The sequence below is a fragment of the Penicillium bovifimosum genome, assembly GCF_028826915.1.
Source record: "Penicillium bovifimosum strain IBT 22155 chromosome Unknown utg000002l_segment0_segment0, whole genome shotgun sequence".
Taxonomy (NCBI): Eukaryota; Fungi; Ascomycota; class Eurotiomycetes; order Eurotiales; family Aspergillaceae; genus Penicillium; species Penicillium bovifimosum.
The window spans coordinates 4700884-4713588 of record NW_026622711.1 but is presented as its reverse complement, the minus strand read 5'-3'; the positions used below and the strand labels follow the sequence as shown (position 1 = coordinate 4713588).

Sequence of the window (12705 nt, the reverse complement as noted above, 5' to 3'; positions counted from 1 at the left end):
CCGGGTTGATGGATCAGACCGATCTCTTCTGAGAAAATTTGACAGGTTGCGACGGGTTGACTTCCCCGGTCGATACACTTTGAGCCACGCTGAAGTGTGCATCTCTCCGTCCCGTGTTTGCGAACCCTCCTCCTGCGTCTACGCGTGCCAGATCATAAATACCGGCATGCCCGCTCTCATGGACTCCACAGATTTCACACACTCATTACGTGCATTGGCGAACGTCTTGAACTGGCAGTCTGCCAAAGTTTGGCCTCCCACACACTCTCTTGGTTATTGTTGGTATACTTCCTGGCTTTCTTATTTGCCAAGTCTTTCTTTTCTGTGCCGTCGCCATGTCCTCCTTGTCTTACTCACTGGCCGGAGCCTCGTTGCTCTTGACATTCATTGTTACCATTCTTAATGGTGTTTGCTATGCAACTTCAAAAGCTTCATCCGATGTGGCGCCCGTTATCTTGAGCGCAGTAAGCTGCGTGGCCGTGATTGCCCTTGGTCTACTGCACCACAAGAACATCCAAACTGCCCGTCTACAATGTATTGGCTTCACCGGCACATATCTACTCATTGCTGCAGCTGCATCTGCCGGGGCGATGGCAATGAGCCCTCAGGCTTCCGTCTTTGTCGTTCGCTCCATTTTCTGGGCACTCTCAGTGTTTGCACAAGCCCTATACTGCGGCTACCTCTCCACGACACTAGCCCAGGAGAAGTCCAATACCGAATGGCCACGGGGCGACTCTCGACAACTTGATGAGGTCTCACCAAACTCGAATTACCTCCCATCGCCGACTCGAGTATGCCATTTGTCCGAACTGTTCGAGCCAAAACGTGGCTCTCTCCGCAAATATCCTCGGCGCTCCAGCCGCTACTCGGACACCACTCTCTGTCCTTCGAACATGAAGGACGACAAAAACGCCTCCATCGACTCAAGCTCTTCATCAACTCGCGGCTCACCAAGCCCAACTCCAACGAACGGGTCATCAGACCATCTCCCAGACCGGGACCCTCGTTCCCTGCCCCGGGGCCCCCACAGCATCCGCAGCATGCCCAGTTTACGCCGAACCCCACCCAACGCCATCTCTATCTCGAGCCGGGTGCAACCCACCGTGCCCTCCCCCACCGCGTCGACTCTCCGCCTCGACTCCCCAACCCCATCACCCTCCCACTCGACGTGGGAATACAATCCCTTCGACGAGAACAACATCCACCCTCTCTTCCGCTCCACCAGCCCCTGTCCATCCCCAACATTCGCCCCCGGTACAATTGTCAAAGGCTCGGCGAGCGCGGGACAGACCATTACGCCTGGGACGATTAAACGCATGCGATCTGCCCGCTCCTTGCGCGACCAGGGCCGACGTACGCCCTCTCCGTTGCCCGGGATGGGATTGGAGTTGAACGAGACCCATGTCCGCGGCAACCAAACTCGCGGCAGTCCTACGCATTCAACTTTTGAGAAATATGACCTGAACGAATCCCCTCATGAAAAGTAATTGACCCACGGTACCTTTGAGCACGACTTGCAATGTTTCTTTTTTTCTTTTTTGTGCGTTGATATGAATATGGTGTTATGTAAATAAAGGATTGAGAAGGATATAATAGGTCTTAAGTACTTCGATCTGGTTGGAATGAATTTCCGGTTGCATATACAGTGATTGAGCTCCAAAGAAACTTATCTCGATTTCTGTTGGCATACTGTATTATCTCTTCGTTTGACTATTGGATGATTGAATTGATCCAAACTGAATACATCCCAAGATCTCTGGTATTGCAGTATATCATTCATATAGCCAGTTCAGGTAGAAGACACCCAGTGTACAATCTCCTCCCAAAAAGGATCCTGAAGCAAAGAAATAGTTGCATTCAAGTACGGAGTAAACCTGGACTATGAAATGGCCGCATTCGACTCGTCACCATCTCGCCAAGTGGGTCCATCTTATTTTTCTTGTCGTACATCATAGGGAGAGAAGTATGGTGTAGACGAAGAAGTAATCCCGTGATTCCCGTCTAGAAATAATGGATATGATAGGAATAGTAGGAGAATGAGTACAGAGTATTGTCAGAGATCTCCTCCATATCGGGGTCAAATGCTCCGGTACTTGTGTGCCGGAAGTGGCTGGGAATGGGACAGGAAGGGGGTGACTACGTATGAATCTATTCACTAGAGGGACAAGATAGTTGATGAATCCTTGAATCTATTCAGTCAATGTCATTATTGTTCCTATTCCTATTCTTCCCATCCAATCCTACGGGTTGTCATTCTGTGCTATTTGAATCCCGAGCCTCAGCCGAGTCACGGAAAAGTACCCGACCAATTGGCCATGAGAGGAAAAAGAGAAAGAAGAAAAGATTGAAGCTTGAAGCTGACAATTGATGAGACAATTGAGCATTGGTGAAGTGATTGAATAGTAGCTGATTCATTCTCTAACTATTGAAAGCTTCCTATAGTTGGTCAACGGGCAAGATCCAAGGTTCTCTCAGCTACATAATCTTCTTCTCTCTGTTTTCCTTTTCTCTTCTTCTTACATGATCTTTCTTCTTTTCTCTCTTCTCGTTTTTATTCTCTTCGTTTATTCTCATCTCATCTTACCAAGATACTCCATTCTGGTGTTCTTCCCATCTCTTATTCTCATCCCCCCCCAACTTTCCATCCATCGGGCGAAAAGTGAAAGTCTCGTAGATCCTTCGATCTTCGCAGTACACTTGACACTTAACGCTTGACACTTGACGCTTGACACTTGACTCTCTTGACGTTTTCTTCCTTACTCCTGACTTGTCACTTGTCGCGTCTTTCATCTTTACTTTTTCCCTTCATCTACTTCCATCAATTCCCCCCCACAACGTTCTCCTACCTCTTCCACTACTACACCCTACTGTCGCATTCTACCCTCGTGACTGTACTCTTTTCCCCATCATTTCTCGATTTATTTCCTCTGTATTCTGAAGCTTTCAGCTTTGCGCTTTGCACATTTCGAGTTTTCAACACCATCTCTCCCCCTGTTGATACCTGGTTCACCTTATTCACCTTTACTCTTCATTTTTCCACCCTGATTTCCCGTACCCGTGTTGGAGCTCCACACCCCCCTTGCTGGTACTGGAACAAATTTCCCGCTGACTCGCTTTTGTCAAAAGACAACAGCGATGGTGGGAAGAGTTAAGAAAACTCGTGCGGCTGCACAGACTGCTGCTCGCACTCCTAGCATTTCTACGCGATCGGGACGCGCCGCCCAAGGTAAGTTTCATCTCATTTTGTACTATCGGTCCGATGTCTCATCCCCATGTATAGATCTCATTTTAGCTCCCACCACTACCCGGGGGAGAGGCCGCGGCCGGGGACGTGGTCGCGGCCGTGGCCGTGGCAGTCTTTCTGGTCATATTGCCGCCAGCATTGAGGAGTCGAGCAACTCAGAAGAGGTTCACTCCCTCGTGGTCACCCTCAAAATTCGGCCCGAAAAGTTGGTCCAATTTGCCACTGCCGATGAGGATCATGATGTTGACCGTACCCCTGTTGGGAATCGGGAAAGTGCACCGGCTGGTGCCGTGCAAAGCCCAGAGACTCCTCGTACTCGCCGTCCCCGGCATCCTCGGACTGTTCCTGAGTCCTCACGGACCACGCGGCAGTCGGCAAGACGGAAGCCAGATGAAAACGGCGTCTTCGAAGATGAAGTCTCACCAACCAAGATCGTGGGCACTGAATCCACTCACCTAGATGATGATATGGACGAGTCCCACGATGACGAGGAACCCAAGTCCGAAGTTCCTGCTCTAAAGACCTCTCAAACCCCTCAGCCCCGCTTCCTTGCTTCAGCTTCAGTCTCCCCAGCAGCCACCCAGGACGAGTCAGCTGATGACACGGCCGATGAGATGGAACTCACCAAGAAAGAAATCATTGAAACAGCCAAAACGAAGGCTGCACAGACCCCTGTCAGCCAGAGCCCAATGCCAAAAGATTCTGAAGAAGTGTCATTGAGCGCGGTGTCGTCACCCCGACTTTCACGTAAGCGAAAGTCAATTGAGACCCAAGACGGAACGAATGCGAACTCAGAGAATGCAGAGACCAAAAGACGACGGGTTGAAAAGACTGAGCAGACTCCAGAGAGCCATGTGCAAGATGGCCCGGAGACTGATACCCAGCATGACGGATCATCTCGGGAAGGCAGTCCCGCTAACTCTGAAGAATACGACAACCCTGCTTACGCTCCCTCTGTTCGAGGAGGCCGTGGAGGTCGTGGAGCCCGTGGTGGCCGCGGCCGTGGCCGTGGTCGAGGTCGTGGTCGCGGAGGTCGTGGAGGCAGTACTGCTGGCTCTGAGGGGCCCCTTGCCCCGGTCAAACCTGCAGCAGTGACCAAGTCTCGAGGTGGCCGAGGTCGTGGCCGTGGCAAGGGTGTCAAACGCGGCGGCGGTAAGGACAAGGAGAAGAAGATTGATGACGAGATCTGGGATCTGGGTGAGAATTGGCGTGGTCCTACTCCCGAACCTAGTTCAGATTCACTACCAATCAAGACCCGCGAAGCAGAACTGTCTGCGCTTTTCAAAAAGATTGGCCATGTTCAACAGGGGGCCTTGGCAGTGCTCGCCGAGCGAACCATGCGCGGACTGGCTCGCAGCAAAGATTGGCACGAGAAGTGCCCCGAATTCACCCGCTGCCAGCAGGATCTGGATTGGTATGAGGCGAAGGCAACGAAAGTACTGGAAGCTGAGTTCAAGGAAAAGTCTGGCCTGGAAGCGCGGAAGCTTGAAGCCGATCAGTACATCATAAACAGGAAGGCGGAGGTGAGTTTTGAAACCCATTTGTACATTTGCTCCTGGCCGAACAGATGCTAACTCGCACGAATAGAACCTCATCGCGGAAATCCAAGAGGAAACCGTGACCATGCTGATGGGGAAGATGATGGTTCTGATTGAGGGCCGTCGGGTAGCGGAGGACGATGAGCATACGGAGGTGAGGACCCCAAAGATACTCCAGAACGGGGGAACGACCGCTAATAGGCTCGCAGTACGATACATCCGACTCCGAAGAATCTGTCAAGCCGTTCCTGTTCCGAGATGGCGAGGCGCCCGCTAGACAGGTGGAGCGTGGATTCGCCGCCGAGACAGTTCGAGACCCGGAGGGAACGGCTGATTGGTTGGCGGCAAAGGAGGGCTGGGAGGAGTTTGTCCAGCGCGCACGCATGGGTAGGTTGAATGAGGAGATCGCACCGGAGGTCGCACCAGCAAAGCCCACCGATGACGAGGATCTGCACGTCTGCGTCACGGGGGCCTTCGAAAGCCTCCTCGAAGCGGCACACCATATCCAGGATCAAAAGTCTGCCGGCAAGTTCGTCAGCTACGATGGTGCTTCCGATGCCCCCCCCGCCCTCACGGGCTCTCTCCATCCTGGCCGACGCCGCCCTGGAGCCCGGGCCCTCCCCCCTTCCCATGATGCGCACAGATCCGAATTCCCGCCACCGCGCGCTCCTCCCGCAACCCTCCCATGCCCACAGTGGGGGCCTTCCACCATTCATCCTCCCTCGGCCCACCCCGACCCAGCAGCCGCGACGTCTTCTTCCCGCGCACCAGCAGCTGGGTATGGGAATGGGGCTGCCGGACCCCTTCGCGATGAACGGTCCCCCGCAGCTGCCCCCGCCCCCGGGATCGAACTTTGCCCGTCTGCCTCTCCCGGGCTACCTGCCCCAGGGCCATGCGCCCTCGCTCTATTATCCACCCCAGCCGCCGCCTCCACCAGGCTCCCACCCCCCGGCTCCGCCGCGCCGGTATTAGACCGGCCGGCGTTCATGTTTGAGTAGCATCCTCTCCCAGCCTTCCATGCCTACACGAGGGGCCTTCCACCGTTCATTCTCCCGCGGCCCACCCCGACCCTCCAGTCGCGCGGCATCTTCGCGCACCAGCAGATGGGTTTGGGAATAGGGCTGCCAGACCTTCCACGTTGAACGGTCCCCCGCAGCTGCCTCCGCCCGGGCTCGGACTTCAGGGCCATGTGCCCTCGGTCTATTTTCCGTCTCCGCCGCTGCCTCCACGAGGCTCCCACCCCGCGGCGCCGTCGCTCCGGTATATTACTGGCCGGCGTTTGTTTTAATAGCGTTTTCCCCAGTTGAGACTTGATACCAATGTTTTGTACAGTCGATGCCCTCCTTTCCCGAGTGGGGATAGGGAAGGGAGGCATCATACTTTTGTTTGTTACTTTTGTGCTAGTAGGGTACGATTACGAGATGAGTGAACTAATCTCAACTGTGAATTGAAGAGAGTAAAATTAATTCAAAGCATTAAAAATGAAGTAACTCGAACTGAAAGTAGTAGTAGGTAAATTGAGTATCAAGGATGAGCCAAAAGTCAGCTACTAGCCTAATTGTTAAGTGAAAAGCATACAAGAGGAAGTAGACAAGCAGAATAGACAAGCAGGTTGTGAAGGGAGACTAGTATTGCTATCTAGACCTGGTAGATACCCAGAGGCTTCATCCCACACAGTTCATGGCTATCGCAGAATGACTCGTAACTCTGGGACCGTATGCACTTGCAAGATGAGCCATACGGCATACCTAGCTTAGCCAGGCTATAGAGAATGACTGTGAGGGCGAAGTAGGAATGAATCATTGTCAGGATGAGACAGGATGAGTCAGTAGATGGAAGTACTGGTACTTCTACTACATACTATTTGTAGTAGTAAAATAAGTACCAGTACATAGTATCAGCCCACCGACTCGCCTCTGCGGCTCCGGCGGGGCAAACTCAGACGGGGCTCTGATTGGGCCGAGCTGTTGGTCTTTTTTCAGTTGGATCGCACGTCTCTCGTCGAATTTATTTATCTCTCGCGCATTCTTGCAATTCTCTCAATTCAAGATTACTCAAAAGTTCGATCTCTGTTGCTGTTCTTGCTGTTCCTGCTAGTTCCGTTTCTCTCTCGACCCCGCTCCGCACACCTTTTTCACCATATCCCTCTGTGCTCTTCAGTGCTCTTCAGATACTCTAATCATGGCTGTTCGCGCGCAGTTCGAGAACTCAAATGAGTGAGTGGGAGAATACTATAAGCGGAACGACTGGATCTGACTGTTTCCTAGGGTCGGCGTTTTCTCTTGCCTGACAAATGCCTACGCTATCGTTGCGGTTGGTGCTTCGGAGAACTTCTACAGGTGTGTCCGCTGAAATGGGGAAGGATTGGGATTTGAGAATGGCATGGCAGGGGTCGGAATGGGCGAATCGTGGATGCAGAGCACATACCCTTCTAGATGCTGTGCCACGTCGAAGCTCAAATTCTATCTCCGCCACCCATACACGCATGAAGAACCCGACTAACTTCAAACCCTAGTGTCTTCGAATCTGAACTCCAAGATGTTATCCCCATCTGCCACGCAACCATCGCCGGAACCCGCATTGTCGGTCGTCTAATTGTCGGGTAGGTTGGATACAGCCAAAAGAACGGACTTGAGAGAAAAAGAGAATGCTGACACTCGCCACTAGTAACCGCAAAGGTCTCCTTGTCCCCACTACAACCACAGATCAAGAATTGCAACATCTACGCAACACGCTCCCGGACGAAGTCAAAATCCAACGCATAGAAGAGCGCCTTTCCGCGCTCGGAAATGTCATCTGCTGTAACGACCATGTTGCAATCGTGCACCCCGACTTGGAGCGTGAGACCGAAGAGATGTGAGTAGTGTCCAGATCCACGCCAACTTCATTTGGCCGATTCTCTTCTCTTGACCTTCAAAACTAATATATCACCAGCATCGCCGACGTCCTTGGCGTAGAAGTCTTCCGCCAAACAGTTGCCGACAACGTCCTCACAGGCTCATACATGGCCCTTTCCAACCAGGGTGGAATCGTGCACCCCAAGACCTCAATCCGTGACCAGGACGAGCTGTCCTCGCTCCTGCAAGTTCCTCTCGTGGCCGGCAGTGTGAACCGCGGTTCCCCCGTCGTCGGCGCCGGCATGGTCGTCAACGACTGGCTCGCCATCACCGGTCTGGACACCACCGCCACCGAGTTGAGCGTTGTTGAGTCCGTCTTCCGACTGGGCGAGATGGCACCTGGTGGTGCTGCCGCTGGTGTCAATAAGGACAGTATCGTGGAGAGTTTCTACTAGGCATTCGGTCCTTTCGATTTTTTGCACTGCTGAAGCTCTTTACGGTACATGGTCCTGTTCTTATTTTCACGCTGAAATGATTTTTTTTGATTCACAAAGTATAACTGGTATTGAACTTTCTTTTTCCTGTTCGGCTCTGTTCTGTTCGGTGTGTTGGGTCTTTCTGTGGGAGTCTTGTAATGCTTATGCTTGCTTGCATCTGCTCGAATGAATCATGCATGGATAGAATTGGCAGTATCAAGATTTGGAATTAATCCTGAGCTGGATGTTGACCTTGGTATCTCCTTCCATCTGTAGATATGATATTAGTCTAGGCCGTTAGTATGCTCTTTGGTCTACTTTTTCAACATTCAAGCTCTAGCTAGACCACTCGTGAGTCTGTTCGATAACCATTCATTGTGGCTAGCGCGGAGGCAAGGCACTTCAGTCTAGTGCAAACATGGATTCTTCCATCTGGCCCCTCTAACATACTGCACTGAAATGCATCAAATAATGCCATTGGAGGATAAATGATAAGATTCATGCAGGCAAAGGCCCGCTCGGATTTTGATATTCCGCCAGCGGTATGGAATTCTGCCGATCTTATTATGTTATGAGACCGCCTATCATACCGGCGCATGGATGTATGCAAGTCCATCCGTACATGCAGTGAGGTATGTATCCGTCCATAGATACATCGTATACATCATACGTGCAGATATATGCATGAATGTACGCAGAGTAGATATCAGAGAAAAAGATGAAACTTCACAGCCGAAAAACGGGCTGGATTGATGCAAACTAAGAAGATTTGCACTGCGCACATGGGGCTCCGGGGTATTCGTAACGCAGGAAGTGAAAAGAGAAGAGATAAAGTTAAGAAAAGAGGAATAAGAATAGCAAATAATGATAAAAGAACACGGTAGAAGCGAAGAATTAGAATCTGCATATGAGAATATGATCCTCATCTCATCGCCTGGCCTTTAGGCCTCCTCAATCGCTTTTGGGTATTGATGCTCGCGCATTGAAGTAACAATAGAAAGAAAAAAAGCAAGAATAAGACAGACGCCGCTGATCAAGGACAATCTGTCCTGATGCGCTCTGTCCCTTTGACCCATTACGGGCCTGTCTCCATGGCACTATGCTCCATGGCATTGTGCTCGGGAGATATTTCTTCACCGCCGTTATCCATGTCGTTATCCATGTCATAATCGCCGGCGTAGTCCATCGGAGCACCGGCTGGAGGAGGGGGAGGGGGAGGTGGCGGAGGGATCGACTTCTGCTGCTTGTAGGGAGAACTGTTCCCATCCATGGAGCCATCGAAAGACGTAACGGAGCCACGCTTGCGCTTGAGGTCGTCGTATGGCATGGGAGAGCTCGCGCCATCAACAGCCGGAGTGTCATCACCGGACATCTTGGTGTCTGTGTTGGGCTCCTCGGTTCCGGTGTTGGTGGTTGCACCCTGGGACTGGGCGGATTGCGACTTCTCTCTGGCGCGAGCGGCGTGCTTCTCCGCGGCCTTTTGGAAGTAGGACTTGCAGTAACCCTTCACGGTTTTCTCGTGCTTGGCAGAGATCATGACTGTGGGGTCGGTGACGCGATTCTTCTTGTAGTCGCTTTCGACCATCTTCTTTGAGATCTGTGATTGAGATGTGAAGGTTAGCCGAGTCACATCAAACGGAGGTGAAGTGAAAGAAGTCTTACCTCCTTGGCGAACCGCTTCAGATCGTCACGGGGGATTTTGTTCTTGTAACTGTCCACGATAGGCTTGATGATAGGGAAAAGCTGTGCTATGTGTTAGTCTGATCCTTTTGCCATGCTCGGATTGTAAGACTCACGGTGTTTTCGTAAATGCGCTTCTGTTTCTCCAACGGAAGCTTGCGCCACTTCTCGCCATCCTTTGGTTTCGCCTCCGTTTGGTCAGCAGAGGGGTGAGGAGTCGAGGGGGTGTCACTATTCCGAACGTCGGAAGGCGTTTCCTCCTGGGAGTTCATGATGTCGTCAATGATGCTTTGTAGAGCGATGTTGGATTGTTTCCTAGAGGCATGTTCAGCCGGCGTAGGTCTCGCAGGGAGGGCGGGCAAGGTTGGGCGTTCCCACGTTGTAGCACCAGTTGTAGAATAATAGTAGACGCCGCGGCCTTCTGCCTCCGCAGCGAACCACCCCTCCGGCAACGGCATCGGACGACGCCGGTTCTGTCTGCCCCACATAGCTTGGTCTCGACGTTGTTGCGAAGGTCCGCGTGAAGCACCTTGTAAAGGTGGAGGAGAATGACTCGGACTTCGTTGAGGTTGTTGTTGCCTAGTCTCTCGGCGCTCAAACTGGTTGACGGCGTGCCTCGCGTCTTTGCCACGTTTCTTGCGAGGAATTCTATAAGCAACCTCAAGCCCAGCCCAGCTCTCTAGCAGAGCAGCAGCTTTCTTTGCCACACGCTCGTCTTCGCAGGTTATCAGTGGACGGATGTTCGCTTCGATCTTAGAATCCTGGATTTTGTTCCGCGTCAGGCGCGGGAACCCATCGAGAATGTCTAGAATCTGCAAAACCACGTTCTGGTCTTCTTTCCATTGTGCGAGTTGAGAGTTCAAAATCTGGTAGCCGTGCATTCGGACTACCCGACTTCGAACCCGCTCATCCTCGCAGCGCTGGATACGACCCAGCAACTTGACTGCAATCCATTTATCCTGGCACTGCACCAGAGCTGCCATGACCTTGGTCACACTATCCTCGTTCAAGGACTTGGGCTGCACGCTGTCCACATACTCCTCATCGTTCTCCTCGAGCTTCTTTTTCTTGGGGCGTTTCGCCACAACAGTGTCCCAGCCATCGGCCTCATCGATACCAAGAGCCTCAATGGTTGCATTGGACAGCTTGGTTGCACGTTCGGTCTGAGTACGTCCGCCAATGAAACCCGTGCACATCGGCTCGCCGCAGTAACAAGGTTGAGGATCGGCGCCGTAGCGGTCGACGTTATAGTTGAAAACAAGCTCCTCGCCGGCCTGGACGGCACGCTCGGCGAAGATTCCCATGCGAAGCTTCTCGCCCACGACCCATTTGTCCACATAGCAGTTCGGGTTGCAAGAGTGGTTGCAGAATCGTCCCAAATTGCCTCGCTTGGTTGCATCGACAAACTCGCCCTTGTTCAAGGACATGAAGTAGAAGTGTTTGATGCCCTCCTCGTCGTACTGCCTCATGCGCTTCCGGAATTGGGCCTCGCCCACGACTTCGCCGACATATTCGTAGATCAGTTCTCCCGGATCAAGGTTCGTTTCCGCACGCAAGCCGAATCCTTTCTTCTCGGTTTTAATCACGGCAACCGGTGCAAACTGTCCTTTCTGGAACCGTTGGTTTTGACAGTCGGCACCGCAGCCACATTCGCCGGCGCATTCGATCTTGGTCGCGCGATTGATACAATCCGAGTCTTCGCCGCATGCAATGTTCTTTCCGAGCTTCGCGTCTATTTTAGTTTCATTAGCGACGTATTCACCAAGGTGGAGTCACGAGAAAGTGACAATTTCCCAATAAGTCCTCGAGGACTGGTGTGGAAAGACGCCGAGACTATTCGAAAAGACGAAAACTCACCCCACTCTTCAGCGCAATCGCATTCCATGGCGTGCTCTGTGTATCCCATGTATTTGTTGGCGTACACGCAGCCGGGGATCTGTTCAAACGTGGCGAGCGCATCTTGGGTGCTATCAGGTAGGTGGTCAAACAGCGGCGGGGGTCGCGACACGACTTTCCGCGAGCTGCGAGACAGTTTGGCCGGTTGGCCAGGCTCCTGCTTGAGTACGATCTCGCCGACGTCCGATTTCATGGTAGACTCATCGGAGTTGGAAGGGGACTCGAGTTTGGGATATGGAGATGAGGTACGTGTCTCGTCGTTCGTCGAAGGATCGTCCTTGACCGGAGCGTCGGCATCGTTGACTTGAACCGGCTCTGGCTCAGAGTCCGCGCTGTCATGGGCAGACATGACGACACGGACTACGATGGAGATGTCGAAGGAATGAGAACTGGACCGGAATTGGAATTAGGCAGAATACGAAGTTCGTCTGAAGAGTTCTGCCCAGAGGAATCAAGGGGTCCAGAGCGGTCAAGGTAAGAACAATCTCATTGATAAAAATCTCCTAATTTGACTCAACTCGAAGCTATTGTTATGTCCGTGTTTTCTCTCACCGCCTTTCTGAGTCTAATCGCTTTTATCGCATGTCCGCCCGGTGCTTTGGATGTTTGGAGCACCTCCTGTGTAGGCCTCGTTGGATGAGTGGACTTGGCTTAATTCCAGCCCATCGAAGAGCTTACCCTCTTAGGGTGTATCCAGGCCAAAGACAAAGGTCCTAAGAGGATGACAACTGTTTTTGCCAATTCCAAGTTGTTTTAACGTCTATGTCCTTGTTTGAGAGATCAACTGTGATCTCACAGCCATTCCAGTGTGGCGTGGCCGCGTGGGGAGCTTGATATCCATCGATAGGCTCATGCAGCACTATCAAAAGACCTTCTAAACAGTGTCAGGGTCTTTCAACATGGCGTAAAGACCTCGATGGTCAATTCCAAAACTCCGCGATAGCTGAGAACGGACTGCGGAAAAGGGGTCCAAGATAAGAATGCAAGTTCCAAAGGCATCTAGACAACTGGACCACATCCATACATGGAAGTAG

At 52.1% G+C, this 12705-nt stretch overlaps 4 protein-coding genes across 4 annotated transcripts; 3 read left to right on the top strand and 1 right to left on the bottom strand.

The window, feature by feature from the left end:
* Positions 1-335: 335 nt before the first annotated feature.
* On the top strand, positions 336-1487 carry N7515_002977 (uncharacterized protein; the record flags this gene model as incomplete). Its single annotated transcript, XM_056663721.1, has 1 exon — positions 336-1487. The coding sequence occupies one exon, from the start codon at positions 336-338 to the stop codon at positions 1485-1487; it is 1152 nt and encodes a 383-aa protein (XP_056525834.1).
* Positions 1488-3135: 1648 nt separating this feature from the next.
* On the top strand, positions 3136-6070 carry N7515_002976 (uncharacterized protein; the record flags this gene model as incomplete). Its single annotated transcript, XM_056663720.1, has 6 exons — positions 3136-3226; positions 3281-4767; positions 4832-4936; positions 4992-5169; positions 5209-5641; positions 5794-6070. The coding sequence occupies 6 exons, from the start codon at positions 3136-3138 to the stop codon at positions 6068-6070; spliced, it is 2571 nt and encodes an 856-aa protein (XP_056525833.1).
* An 893-nt stretch (positions 6071-6963) lies between these two features.
* Positions 6964-8074, top strand: N7515_002975 (translation initiation factor 6; the record flags this gene model as incomplete). The annotated part of the gene is made up of 5 exons (XM_056663719.1): positions 6964-6998; positions 7050-7121; positions 7298-7384; positions 7450-7638; positions 7717-8074. The coding sequence occupies 5 exons, from the start codon at positions 6964-6966 to the stop codon at positions 8072-8074; spliced, it is 741 nt and encodes a 246-aa protein (XP_056525832.1).
* A 1096-nt stretch (positions 8075-9170) lies between these two features.
* set2 (SET and WW domain protein) lies at positions 9171-12020 on the bottom strand (the record flags this gene model as incomplete). The annotated part of the gene is made up of 4 exons (XM_056663718.1): positions 9171-9692; positions 9758-9838; positions 9892-11507; positions 11633-12020. 4 exons carry the CDS (start codon positions 12018-12020, stop codon positions 9171-9173), a joined length of 2607 nt encoding a protein of 868 aa, XP_056525831.1.
* Positions 12021-12705: the final 685 nt, after the last annotated feature.